Here is a 14092-nt window from a genome sequence, read left to right as displayed (position 1 = left end):
ATAATGCTTTAGTTTACTGTAAGCTACCTTGTGCAGCTGTGGTATGCTCCTAGTTGGAGGATTTTAAAGTGACTAAAACCTCTGTTGGGGATTATCTGCTGGTATCCCTGTTGCCTTCTAGCCCTGTCACTCTGACTTCTAATCCTGCAGAAAATCCTGTTTCCCCCAGTGTATTACCTGGCATAACGATCCATGAGGCACTTTAGTGTGACAAATGTGTTAATCAAATGCAAGTGTACTGTATCAGCACAGACTGACTAATAACCAAATCTAGAATCCTGTGGAAAAACTCAATGGAGTTTTTCTGCAAGACCTTTCTGTCTAGAAATTGTTCTGGGTGCTTTTAATTGAGAGTCTTTTAGGTTTTTGGTAGAATCCTAAATTAACTATTTCACTTTTTTGGCTTGAGCTTGAGACTGCATGCAGGGAGATTGCTAAGGAAACTGTAGGCTAGCCTTTCATGCTTAGAAAGGCACGGTGATTAAAGCCTCTGATTCTTTTGCTCCTAGGTGTCCATTTGCGAAAGCAGCATTCCTACATCGAACAGGGCAAGAAGTGTCGCTACTGTGACGCTGTGTTTCATGAGCGGTATGCCCTCATACAGCATCAAAAGTCTCACAAGAATGAGAAGCGCTTCAAGTGTGACCAGTGCGATTATGCATGCAGACAGGTAAGCTTTGGGGGACTGGCACCTCGTATGAGCATTAGAACAGGAGCTAAAAATATAAGGTGGAAATCTTAGCTGTTAAGTTTGACCAGCTGTCAAGATCAAATTAGCTCTCTAAATCTTTTGAAGGGTGTGAAGGAAGGTTCAGTGGCCTTTGCTTCTTGACGGTGTAGCGTTCTCCTGTAGAGAAGTACTTTCTAAGTCACAACCTTGATGTATCTGTTGACAAAGGGATAAGAGTCCATCTAGGATGGAAGTAGCTAGGACTGATTATGCCATCAGTCAAGATGTTCTCACATTCCTGCAGAATCATCCTTTCCCTGATATTAAGGATAAAGTTTTGGCCTCCCTTTAGCTGAAAATTCACTCTTCTGTATCCATATATCTGAGTTCTCAAGTTACTTTTCCTGTCTTGTCCCTCTCAGGAGCGACACATGGTCATGCATAAACGGACCCATACTGGAGAAAAGCCTTATGCCTGTAGCCATTGTGATAAAACCTTCCGTCAGAAACAGCTCCTCGATATGCACTTCAAACGATATCATGATCCTAACTTTGTCCCTGCTGCCTTCGTCTGTTCCAAGTGTGGCAAAACATTCACTCGCAGGGTAAGGGAATATACTGCTTTGACTTGTGGTGTTTTGTGGTGGAGTGAGGCTTTTAACCAAGGGGAGGGGAACATGTTTACCCAAAAGGAAAGGTGCATGAGGTACATGGCACAATACTGATCTCTGAAATAGAGCGCTTCTTTCTGAGAGGAAAAGAGCAGGGGGGAGACCTGGTATAATACAGAATTAGTACTAGCATGTATTAGGGTTGACATCATGAGCAATGTGAAAATGCAACTTTTATTCATAAATTTGATGGAAATTTACCAGTTTCCCCTAAATAGTCTTTCTTAAGAAAAGAAAAAGAAAAAATGCAAGTTACCAGAAATGTGTTTGAAAATATAGAGCCAGAATATCTGATCTTGGATTCAATGCATGTTGTATTTTTTTTGTTGTGTTTTTTCTCTGAGTAGAACACAATGGCCAGACATGCTGATAACTGCTCTGGCCTAGATGGTGGGGAAGGAGAGAATGGAGGAGAGACAAAGAAGGGCAAACGTGGCCGAAAGAGAAAGATGCGGTCTAAGAAAGAAGATTCCTCTGACAGTGGTAAGAAATGGCTCAGTACATTCTGAGACAGGCCTGTGATTTGCTGTGTGTGTTAGCTGTTAGTTTGCCCGTTCTGCAGGTTTGTTCTGGCACTTGAAAAGCTTTTATCTAGTTGGCAAGCAAAAAATGATGGTATGTGGCCAAGTACAGAGGTGACTGCCTGTGAGGGATAGTATAGATTCTGCTGTCCCGGACCTCTTCCAAGACAGAGTAGTTGAAAAAACAGTCTGACACCCTTTGCCTAGGCTGCGCAGTTCCTGTCCTGCCTGCTCTTCTGTGTGTGAAATTCTCTGGTAATGCTTTCAGTGTCCCAAAAGAGCCTGTGTGTTTCTGTGGTGCACTGATATGAAATGGTACGTGCTCTTGCTTCACTGCTATTGGGTGGCATGTGGCATGTCCAGACGACCCCACTGCTGAATAGCTTGGCTGCTTCTGTGGAGGAAGGCTGGCAGCATCCAAGAGAATGGTGGAGACAGTACTGGCAATCTATGGACTGTTGTGGACGGCCTGCTGAGACAATTGAAGGGTCAAGGAGCTGGTGGTGTCTTCTGCTTCACGCGTATGTTTGCATGTATGCTGATATTGAGAAGATGGCTTTTGAAGGGCTCTGACTTCCTGGATAATGTGCAAGAAGATGGGTTAGGTGCAATTTGTAATAGGGTGGCTACTGTCTGTAAGCTTATCCAGAACAGGGAGACGGCAGAAGCTGTTGCAGCAGGTAGTGATCACCTTCACTGCGGTCCTATTTGTGAAGGAAAAACTCAGTCATAGTCTTCCGTCCTGGTAGAGGGAAAGCTTAGTCATGTCTTCAGCAGGAAAGTTGAAGTAGAGTCTCAAGACCAACCAGTTCAAAGATGGCTCTGCAAAAGCAGTGTTGCTGATTAGTCTTTTATCTGGAGTGCTTTATGTAATTAATCAAGGGGTGTAGGGATCTTTTTGGCTAGAGAATGTGTATCTGAAATGCTTATGTGGCAAACAGGTTTTATAGGATGAGTATGGTCAAATGGCTTGTGCAAACCTTGACTGCAAAAACTGTAGAAATAAGTGCTTAATCTCATGTTTATATAGATATTTGAAAAAAAGTGTTACAAACAGTTGAATAAAAGCATGTGTAACTAATTGTTCATTTAAAATATGAAAAGGTCATGGAGGTAGACAGAGTAAAATAGCTGCCTTGATGGAAGGTAATTAAAAATATGGGATTCTGGAGTATCTAATTTTTATCTGATTTGTAGGCTTCCTACAAAGTTTAGCCTATTCTAAAACCCCAAATTTTATTTAGTTGATATGGTCCAGGTGCAAAACAATTTTTTGGGGAAGCTGGTCAGAAGTCATGCTTGCTAGGTGGACTGATGATGAGCTCTGTATGGCTGTGGCTCAGACTTTGTAACTGAGAGAATCCCTTCAGCCTCAGATGAGTTGACAAGTCTGGGCTGACTTCTCAGGAATCATTTACTGATGTGAAGAATTGACTAGTGTGAGCTGAGTAGTGGTAAGAAGGAGGCCCTAACCACATTCTCAGGAGAATTGCATTATTCAGTGTTGTTTTTATCTCTAGATCTGCAGTTTCATGAGTTTTGGCAACTGCTAAATATCTAAAAATGGTGAGCAAAGCTGTGACGAAACAGACCCGTCTTGTGCTAATGGGAAGAATACCAGATAGCAAATGATAGTTTTGTCTCCCATCTGGCCTGTCTGCCCAATGTTAGACAGACTTCTAGTTGATAGACACTGAGTTGAGGGGGGGATATAAAGAAGCTCTAAAAAGCTGGCACCTGAGAAATCCAATAAATGAAAGAAATTTGGCTTGAGGAATATTCCTTGAGTGACTGTGTAAAGTAATGTAGCATATATGTGCCTCAGTGTACGTAAGGGACAGTTTGTTTGGGTTGTTTTTTCCCCTTTAGGTGGATAAACAGAAGTATGCCTTATGCAATGGCCCTTTTGTTCATGAGTGAAGCCACTCTTCTATGCAGTTGACACCCTTACAAATTTAAGGGCAATCATTTTGCTGTCCAAACAATACTATCCTATTTAACATCTCTTACTGCTTTTTGTCTGCTTTGGTTTTGACCAGGGCATTCTGATCATGCGGATGGTGCTAACCTAGTAACTTTAAGGAGTGTTCTGAAGAATAAAGTGTAGAACAATAAGCTCAGTTAACAACATAAAAGTTGCAAAAAACCCCCACAGCTTGCCATGAGGACTGTTGGATTGGAATCAGCTCCAAAATGCAATGAGGTGCAAAGAGTTGATGTGAATGGGAGGTGCCATCTTAAATTCTTTGGGTAGACAGGGCCTCATAAAATATGCTGCATTAGACCCGTCCTGCCTCTGAAGAGAGGTCTTGGGGAAGATCTTTTTAGTGACTGGTTGGTAAACTGTATGTCAGTGGCCCTGGAAAGCATGGTGAGCAATCTGCAGACATGTGCTCACCCTTAATGCTTAAGAACTCCCCAGTTTTGTGTGGTTCTGCCATATTCAGCTTGAGATTTTGAGGTCTTGGACATAAGTCCCAGTGTCTGGGAGCTGCTGCCCTGGTTTCCTATCTACTTAACAGAGAAGGCCTGAAGTATGGTGTTGCCGTTTCTTCAGGGCTAGGAGACTTGCTCTTGGATCCCTCTTGAGTTCTAGTGTTTCGTAGAGATACTGTAGTGGCTGCTACCACTATTTATGTGTGACCAGCCCCTTTTATCCTCTTGCCCCTCTATTTCCCACACTTATTCCTCTCCACATCACCTCAGCCCCTCCCCTAAGCATCCCATAAGTAGTTCTGTGTGATCCAAAACTGCCTTTCCCCTGCATCCCATTATGTGTCCCACCCCCAGCCAGCAATTCATAGAATCACAGAATCATAGAATGGTTTGGGTTGGAAGGGACTTTAAAGATAATTTAGTTCCAACACCTCTGCCATGGGCAGGGACACCTTCCACTAGACCAGGTTGCTCAAAGCCCCATCCAACCTGACTTTGAACACTTCCAGGGATGGGGCATCCACAACCTCTCCAGGTAACCTGTTCCAGTGCCTCACCACCCTTGCAGTAAAGAATTTCTTCCTTATATCTGATCTAAATCGAACCTCTTTCAATTTAAAGCCATTACCCCTTGTCCTATCACTACATGTCCTTGTAAAAAGTAGCTCTCTAGCTTTCTTGCAGCCCCCCTTTAGGTACTGGAAGGCTGCTATAACGTCTCCCCAGAGCCTTCTCTTCTCCAGGCTGAACATCCCCAACTCTGTCAGCCTGTCTTCATAGGAGAGGTGCTCCAGCCTTCTGATCATCTTCATGGCCCTCCTCTGGACTCACTCCAACAGGTTCATGTCCTTCTTATGTTGGGGGCCCCAGAGCTGAACACAGTACTCCAGGTGGGGTCTCATGAGAACAGAGTAGAGGGGCAGAATCACCTCCCTTGACCTGCTGGCCACACTTCTTTTGATGCAGCCCAGGATTTCTGGGCTGCAAACACACATTGCCAGGTCATGTTGAGCTTCTTGCCAACCAGCACTCCCAAGTCGGTCTCTGCAGGGCTGCTCTCAATCCACTTATTGCCCAGCCTGTGTTTGTGCTTGGGGTTGCCCCAACCCATGTGCAGGACCTTGCACTTGGTCTTGTTGAGCTTCATGAGATTTGCACAGGTGCACTCCTCCAGCCTGTCAGGGGGTCCCTCTGGATGGCATCCCTTCCCTCCAGTGTGTTGACCGCACCACACAGCTTGGTGGCGTTGGCAAACTTGCTGAGGGTGCTCTCAATCCTGCTATGTCGCTGACAAAGATGTTAAACAGTGCCGGTCCCAAGAGCAACCCCTGAGGAACGCCACTTGTCACTGGTCTCCACTTTAACATCACGCTGTTGACCACAACTCTTTTGAGTGTGACCATCCAGCCAATTCCTTATCCACTGAGTGGTCTGTCCATCAAATTCATGTCTTTCAATTCCCCCATACCCCTTAGTGTAAAAGGTGATCAGGAGAGCTGCTCCTGATGACTCATCATGGTGGGGTTTGCACCTGGATGCTGGGGCTGGTGGCTCACCTGGGAGTGGCCTGAACAAGATGTTTGTTCCTCAGAAGTTGATTTGGGTTCCCTCGTTCCATTGTGCACCCCTGTGTACCTCCTCTGAGTTGTGCAGGTGGGACTTTGATGGGCTGATGGCTCCTGTGATGGACCTGGGAGTAGCCCAGCAGTGTATTATTTGGTCTCCCTCCTGCCATTGTCTTTCTGAGCTCCTTTGTGGATGTGCAGAGGAGCTTTTATTGCATAACCTAACATAATTATGTTTTCTTTTGCTTTCTGAAGGACAACTTGTTCCATCTAATGTGAGGGTAACAGACTAACAGTCTGTGGCACCAGCTTCTCAACAAAGGACTTGTTTGCCTTCTTTCTCATCCGAGTTGACTGCTTTTGGATGAGGATTTGGTGGTGGTTCTCTGTAGATGGATGTGTTTGCTTCTTGTTTAAACTGAAGACTTACCTAATACAATGTTTCTTACAGAGGAAAATGCTGAACCAGATTTGGATGATAATGAAGATGAGGAGGAGACAGCAGTAGAAATTGAGGCTGAACCAGAAGTTGAGCAAGAGGCTCCTGCACCACCTCCCAGTAAGAAACGAAGAGGAAGACCACCAGGCAAAGCTGCCACTCAACCAAAACAATCCCAGCGTAAGTCACTGATTGAAGCTTATGTTATACTGCTTGCTTGAGCTGCTTTTTCCTTGGATTTGGCAGTTCTTGTAGGATAACTGCTCCCCTCAAGTGAGCTTATTTAAAAACTAGGTAACTGTACTTGTCTCTATTTTAACAAGAACTCACCTTTTCTGTGAAATTTGTTGCAAGGGTTTCATGGTCACAAGAGAACATAGCCACTTCAGACCACATTAAAAGGAGAGGACATTATTTTTTCTTTAGTATTATTCCATTTCATAGATGTGCAAACAGCTCACTGCTTCTTGCACCAGTTACAGCGTCTCTACTAATGTACAGTTCCTGGTAAAACACCTGTTAGTACAACCACTGTGGTATTCTTACCTATGTAGACTTTTGTAGGTATTGCCACAAGCAAACATGTTTCAGGCCTGTAGTTCTGAGCATAGCATCAATGCAGCTGTCATTTCAACTCTACAGAGTTTTCTCCATAAGAATAGACATCGGTGACTGTGCAAAGTCTTGAGTAAATAAATTCTAGGAACAAAGCAGGAAGGGCAAATTTGTTCCTTCAAGGGGTAATGGCTTCCCCGGTGGCTTGCCTGTCTGCTCAGTGCTACAAGTGTGGCTTCTGTCCTTCCTAGAATTACAGCTTGTGGAAACATTTTATGCTGAATTCATCACTAGTATCACTGGATTCCTCTGAATTTGAAGTTTTGCCTTATGCCCATACACTGGTATGGTCTTGTTTGTTGATTACTCTACAATATCTGTTGTTTGAGTAATGTCTTAATACCAGAAGGCATACTGGAACTGTTGCAGTGGTAGCACATCTTCACAGAGGGGCAAGGAAATAGATGCTTGATACTTGGATGAATGAGGCAGGTTGAATCGCTCCCTGCTAATGTGGGAATGTGAATTGTGGGCCCCACCTTCCCTTTCCATGGAAGAGTCTTAAGTATCTACTGAAAAGTTATCTGGTGAGGTGTGCAGGCCAGCTCTGGAACCAGTAAAAAAAAAAAAATGTTGTTTCCCCCTCCTCCTTTTGTTTTCTGCCCTTGTAGCTGCAGCAATCATTCAGGTTGAAGACCAGAACACTGGTGAAATTGAAAATATTATAGTTGAAGTAAAGAAAGAACCTGATGCGGAAACAGTAGAGGAAGAGGAGGAAGCTCAGCCTGCTGTAGTGGAAGCTCCCAATGGAGACCTCACTCCTGAGATGATTCTCAGCATGATGGACCGGTGATGGAGGAAGACCACGCTGGCTGACTGAACTGGCCTGGGCTGTGTTTAAGCGGCTCAAATCTATTTTTCCTTTTACCTTTTTTCTTGGCTTTGGGAAATGCATCATTTTAGACCATTTTACCAAACATACTGGGAAATAAAACTTCAAGATGATGTTAGAATGTGATTTAACTAGAACTTGCTGTTTTATGTTAGCATTACAGGATCATGGAACATTAGGAAATATTTTTGAGTCCTTGAGGGTTTCCTGTGAGATGCTTGATTTAGTTTTGCTCTGAACTGCATTGTAAAGCTGGTCCAAGGGCCGTGTTTACATGCACCAAGTTTTAATATACAAAAGTGGAAGCCTTGACTAGAGTATGTGGTAAACCACTCCGGACTTGCCCTTCCAGTTCCCAGAGTCCTTGAGCCTCCTTCTCTCAGTAGTGTTTTTAACTGTAAATGCAGACTTGGGAGGGTTCTAGACTTTTAAAATGTTTTTTGCTTTTCCCCACTGACTAGCTCCGGTTCTCCAAGTCGGCTGCACACGGTAGTTTTGGCATGCTCCAACTGGTTTCTGTCCTTAATATGCTTTGCTTTCTGCAAAGCATTTCTGTAATGGTCAAGCTTGTAAATAACTTTTTTTTACATTTTAATCTTTTTCCATTAATTAAGAGGTATGCAAAAATGCAGTTTAAATAAACCCCAGTATTTTAATTCCTTTCAAACTAAGTGATAAGAGAATTGATAGAGTGTAAATGTTGGAAAAGCTGTTGATAACCAATCACGTAGAAAAGAGATGTACCCAGACTATTGCTTGCGGAACAAGAGAAACCCACACGTGAAATCTGGTTTTGAAGCACACAAAACTGGCATTTGAAACATGTATAATTAACCTTCTTTTTGAGTTATAATTTCACGACTACATTTTCTTTGCTCTATCTTGTAGTTGTATTTTGTGTTTATGAATCCTGTGTTAAGGAAGAAGTGGTGATTTATAAGTGGGTCACTGCAGCCCTCAAAACCTGGGCCAGGAAATTTTAATAGGTCAGTAATTATACAATTTTGGATCTCTGATAAAGACAAAAAAGGAATAATGTGAAATACAAATGATGCCTGTATATGAACTGTCACATGTTAAAATATGTAAGCTTTTTATAGAGCCTCAGTCTTGCTGATTTCAAACAAATTTTTCTTCTATGTATCGCTTTTAAGAGAGCTATCAGTTTAGCTATCAGACTCTAGGTTGATGCATTTTTGTACTTAGCTGTACTGTGTGATATTTTTCATTATTTTAGGAAGCCAACATGGGAAAAAAAATACTGTTATAAAATATGTAATGGGGTTTGAAAGCTGGGAAGGAGAATATACTGCTGTACAGCTAATAAATAATAATGGATTAACATGTGTGCTCACTGGCTGCTTTCTTTGTATATATTAATGGTATGACCTGGCAGTGATCTCCAGACTGTAAAGCCATCACTCCTCCTAGAAAGATGCTGCAGGCCTGTAAACAGGAACCAGCTCTTCTCTTGCTGTGGGTGTTCCCTCTGCCCTGTGCCAAATGCGAGGTAGCTATCTGTGACATTAAATCGCAGCCGCAGGTGAATGTACATGTAAGCAATTGATGTTACTGTGGTGAAGCCAGCACACAGTCCCTGTTTCCTTACAGCAGCTCCGTCATGTAGTAGGGGTCTAAGCTGCTTGCTCAGCTGGTGCTGCGTGGAAGAGCATGCAGTGGAGAAGTCACGCAAGATGTGCTGGTCTGGCCACTTGCGAATGTCAGCATTTACAGCTTGAGCTAGAAGTAATGCGGGAGTGGTGGTGGTTGCTTTTGTTTGTTTTGGCTGTGGGTTTAAATGATTGTAGCTGATGGTTTAGATAGCAGGAATATTATTTCCATTTCATTCTGGAAAATGGGACTGATACTTGGGTGGAGTTTCCATGGTGTATCTTCTTAGTTACATGTGAAAGCAGCTTAGAGAAGCCAGCTGAGAGTAAGCAGTTAGGTAGCTGCACGCTGTGTAAGTTCAGGGTAGTGCCTCTTGTACTGCTGGCTTCAGAACAGGAGTTGCTGCAGATTGTACAGTATTACTTACTGAAAAGGAAATCTTAAAAATCACAAGGGTTGCTAGACTTAATTTTAATTTAACACTAAATGTTTGGTGACTAGTTATCTCGTCCTGAGAGATGGTCCTTCTTAAACTTGCCAAGAAAAGCTGTCTGGAAGTTGATGCCTAAGCAGGATTGGAGGCTTGTTTCAGCAGGTGGGAGAGGTAAATGCAAGGGCTGCTTCTTCAAGAAGGAGCCAGGTCTGGCTGCAGAAGTGGATAAATCCTCAAGTGCTTTCTCAGTTGGACAAGAACCTTGGGTACTCAAAAGCCCAAAGATGTTTCAGATGGAGGCAGTGCTCTGAAGGAGATGTGTTTTCTCTATAAGCCTAGAGCTAGGGAGGCTTTATGGTGAGCTGGAAAACTGAAGGTGTCCTTGGGATCTATAAGGAGTACCACCATCATCTCTTAAACCCTCAGGCTCAACCCACTGTTTACAAGTGGGGCATGAAAGATGTTGCAGTGGCTTGGTTTTAACTGGTGACCTGTGATGGTGCCCCAAGGAGGTGTTGTGCGTGCTCTAGCAGAGGCCTCCCTTGGTCTGTGGGAGCACTGCTGCACAACCTCCCTGCGCAGCAGCTTGTGCTGTTGTACCCAGGTCTGAGTTGCCAAGACATGTGTTGCTGGCTCTCCTGGAGTTCAGAGGAGCTGGAGGAAATGGCTGTGTGTGAACAGCTTGATGGTGGGCTGGAAGGAAGAGAGCCTGAGAGGTAGATTTGTCCGAAGACTACAGCTGTGGTTGCTCCTGAGTAGTCTTTGATCTACTGGTGGTGTGTTGTATTCCTTGGCACCTCCTGCCCTGCTAGGCACAGCCCACTGCTGCAGCAGGCCTGGGAAGATGAGGCTGGTTTCCAAAGGGGACTGCTGGTGGCTTCTGCTGTGCTTAGCTGAGGAAAAGATTTCTAAGCAGCATTTTATTGCGAACTGCTTTTTGAACTTTCTCCAGAGACCCAAGCAAGGGTTTAGTTGGGATGGGAGCAGTCACCCTGTGGCCATCCTCCTTTTTTCCTCAGCCTGGTGTGTTACTTTGCAGTCTGCTCAGCTGACCTGGTTTCTTTGTGCTTGCTCAGTCAATAGTCCTGTTACACAGCCTGGGTTTTGATTTGAGCTGGGACTTCTGCCTTGGGCAGGTATCTCTGCATGCGTGCCTCTCTTGCAGGCTTCTGGTTTGCCCTTGGTGGAGCTGCTCTGGAGAGATGCAGAGCAACATCCCAGCCTGTTCCTGAGGACATGCATCCAGGGCAGCATCTCAAGCCTGAATGCGGACAGAACATCTCTGCTCAGCCCCAGCGCTGTTGCCAGTGCTGGAAAAGCTGTGCCCTGTGTCCTGGACTGTGAGTGAAAAGCCAGGGCTACTATGGATCCCAGGAGCATCACTGTCTCAGCCAATTGCTTGGCCTGGCTGCTGTCTCCGGTGCTTGGGTTGCTGTCCTGAGGGCATGCTGGAGAATGGCATCAGGATTAAGAGGGGTGGAGACTGGCTCTATGTGACTGCTGCAGCCTGCTAAAGGCTCATTTGTCTTCCAGAGCTTGAGAGCTCCCCTAGGTTAGAGGGATTAACTCCTCTGACATTACTAAGCGGAGGACCAAGCCCACTTCTTTAGCCAAGGGTGTCAGACTGAGGTTTTGTGGGTGCAAACCATGGCATGCTTTCTTCTGCCTCGTTGGAGGAAAAACTAATGACCTCTTCTACTCTTTTGTCTTCATGTCATTGTAGCAGATGATTCTCCAGGTGACATGATGACAAATGTAGATCGGGGACAGCTCAGGGAGACTAGGCCAGGGAGGCAGCTGTTAGAGGTGGAGGACACGGGGACACCCTTGCAGAGCAGTTAGTGTTTTCCAAGCTGCCTGACTCATGGAAGGTGGGCAGAATCCAAACTGGTGCTGACATGACCAGGCTTGTGGACTAAACTGTCCTATGCTATCCTAAACTGTGTTGGTGGGAGCAGGGCAAGAGCTGTGGTGGATTTGCAGGTCTGAGTGTGCATTTAAGAACAGACTGAAATGTGGGCCAGAGCTATGCAAAATCCAAGTATGTCTTTGGCAGGAAGTCAGGCATGCGTGGTAGACAGCCAACGTGGACAAGCAGGAAGGGAAAAAGGAAGTGCACAAGGTAGAAGGGGGGACAGGCTGCCCTGAAGGAGCAGACCCTGCCTGAGTGTGCAGGTATGGAGTTGGGAGAGCCAAAGCTCAGCTGGAGTTGGACTTGGAGAAGCATGTGAAGGACAAAAAGAACAGCTTCTGTATTAAGAAGGGCTTCAGCAGCAGCAGCAAGGCTTTAGAAAAATGCAGGCCTGCTCCTTAATGGAGCAGAGGACTTAGTGGCAAAGGACATGGAAAAGACCAAGGTACTCAATGCTGCTCTTGCCTTGATTTTGGCTGTTGAAGTCTGTCTTCAGACCTCCCAGGGCCCAAGTCTAATGGCACAGTCTGAGGGAAACATCTGACGGTGCTGAGGAAACCAGCCAATGTCATTGTACTCTCTCATCTTTGAAAAATCCCAATGATCTGGGCAGGTTCATGACACCTGGAAAAAGGCAAATGTCCCACCTCTTCAAGAAGGCTGAAAAGGAACATGTGGGGAACTACCCTATTGCGTTCTCCAAGGAGGTGGCTGGCTGTGTGGACAAGGGGAGAGCAGTGAATGTTTATCTGGACTTTAGGCTTTTGACATGGTCTTCTGTAGCCTCCTTATAGCAGAATTGAAGACATGGGGACTGGAGAAGAGGATTATTGGGTGCGTGGAAAATTGGCTGGGCCACCATCTTCAGCATGGTCAGCAGTACAATGTCTAACTGATGCTGGTTGTTCATGTTCCTCAGGGATCACTTGTAGGGCTAACTGGTCCCATCTTGGCTCCCCAGTACAAGAAACAAGTGAGAGGCTGGTGTGAGCCTGGCAGACCCCCAGGACAGTTCCCACTGCAGCACAGGGTGGGTGAGGAGAGGCCACGGGAGACTGGTGTGACCAGCCTGAAGGAGAGAAAGCAAGGGGGGACCTTGCTGCTCTCTGCAAATAGCTGATGGGAGATTGCGGAGAAGATTGAGCCAAACCTCTTCGGGAGGTGTCACACTGAGAGGGCAAGAGGCAACTGAGACAAACAGGAGCAGAGGAAACTCTGGCTCGAATCAAGGAAAACCTTTCCCACTGTAGTCAAACATTGGAAAAGCTGCCTAGAGAGGCTGTGGGGTCTCCATCCTTGGAGATGTTCTGATCTCAGCTGAGCGTGGCCCTGAGCAGCTGAACTGGCCCAGTCTAGAGCATAGGGTTGGATCCAGAGGTGACCAGCAACCAACACCACTCAAGGAGTCTGTAGTGGTCAAGACCCATGGCAGAAGCTGTCACTGTGAGAGCACACAGGACATGGTCGCTGGGAGGGCACCTGAGTGCCCATGTCAGCACAGCACAGGAGCATCTGGGCTGGGAGGGGAGTTGTGGGCAGAGGAAAGGATGAAGTGTTCTGGAGCCAGGGGTAAAGAGCTCCTACTATTACCCACAGAGCATGGTTAAGTGCTTCAACTCCCCAAGGGTGCTCTAGGGATGGAGAGGAGCACCAGGACCTCTTTCTGGGAAGGTCCTGGTACTCTAAGAGCTGAAAATGCCCAGCTTGTGTCCTCTGCGGGGGAAGACAGAAGAGGTGGTTTGCTCTGGACATCCTGACGTGCCTGGGCTTGCACAACGGGCAGGGAACATTTGTGCATGTGGTTGTCTTCCTTTGTCCTGCTCCTGGTGTAGATGTTCTGCTGCACTGATGCTCAGCATGTTCCAGCGTGTGGGACCCAGTATTTTGGGGAATGAGCTTGGGATGCAGCTTGCCTGCCACTCCTTTGTGTTTCTAAGCTTCAGTAGAAGCCATCTTCTGATGGGTGCAATGTGACAGCTGCTCTCTTTCTATGTCCTGAATATCCTTGCATGACAAACCTGGGACCTAGTGCCCTTTCTGAAAAGTTCAGCCACCAGTAGCCTGGTCTCCTGTCATCCTGAAAAAGCCATAGATCCAGCCAGGACTGTCATCATCTCTGCTGGGTGGTGAACACCCTCTGCCCTTCCTCTTCCTGATGCTCATCTGCTTGCTGACGTAGCTCAGGAGGCTTGAGGAGGTGCCTTGGCAGAGGTTGGTCCTTGCCCTGAGCCATGTTCTCGCCAGCCACCTCCTTGAGAAAGAGCTGCTGTGTGTTGTGGTTGGGCTCTATGGAGATGCTGTCCCTGCAGGGAGATGGCTTCCTGCCTTTGCTTTTATGCTGAAGGTGGTTTCAGAAGCGCTGTGGCCCCAGGTGCATGCGGCAGGAG

The 14092-nt window shown here is 45.9% G+C and overlaps 1 protein-coding gene across 13 annotated transcripts in view; it reads left to right on the top strand.

Annotated features, from left to right (window-relative positions):
- CTCF (CCCTC-binding factor) overlaps positions 1 to 9091 on the top strand; it is a 37766-nt gene extending 28675 nt beyond the window's left edge. For all 13 annotated transcript variants that reach the window (XM_069793905.1, XM_069793899.1, XM_069793901.1 and 10 more), the window contains 5 exons: positions 510 to 670; positions 1093 to 1275; positions 1689 to 1824; positions 6315 to 6482; positions 7529 to 9091. In XM_069793905.1, coding sequence (XP_069650006.1) covers positions 510 to 670; positions 1093 to 1275; positions 1689 to 1824; positions 6315 to 6482; positions 7529 to 7710 — 830 coding nt within the window. In that variant the 3' untranslated portion in view covers positions 7711 to 9091. The remainder of the gene's footprint in view (positions 1 to 509; positions 671 to 1092; positions 1276 to 1688; positions 1825 to 6314; positions 6483 to 7528) is intronic.
- Positions 9092 to 14092: the final 5001 nt, after the last annotated feature.

The sequence above is a fragment of the Haliaeetus albicilla genome, chromosome 10, assembly GCF_947461875.1.
Source record: "Haliaeetus albicilla chromosome 10, bHalAlb1.1, whole genome shotgun sequence".
Taxonomy (NCBI): domain Eukaryota; kingdom Metazoa; phylum Chordata; class Aves; order Accipitriformes; family Accipitridae; genus Haliaeetus; species Haliaeetus albicilla.
This window is presented reverse-complemented; position numbering and strand designations above follow the sequence as displayed.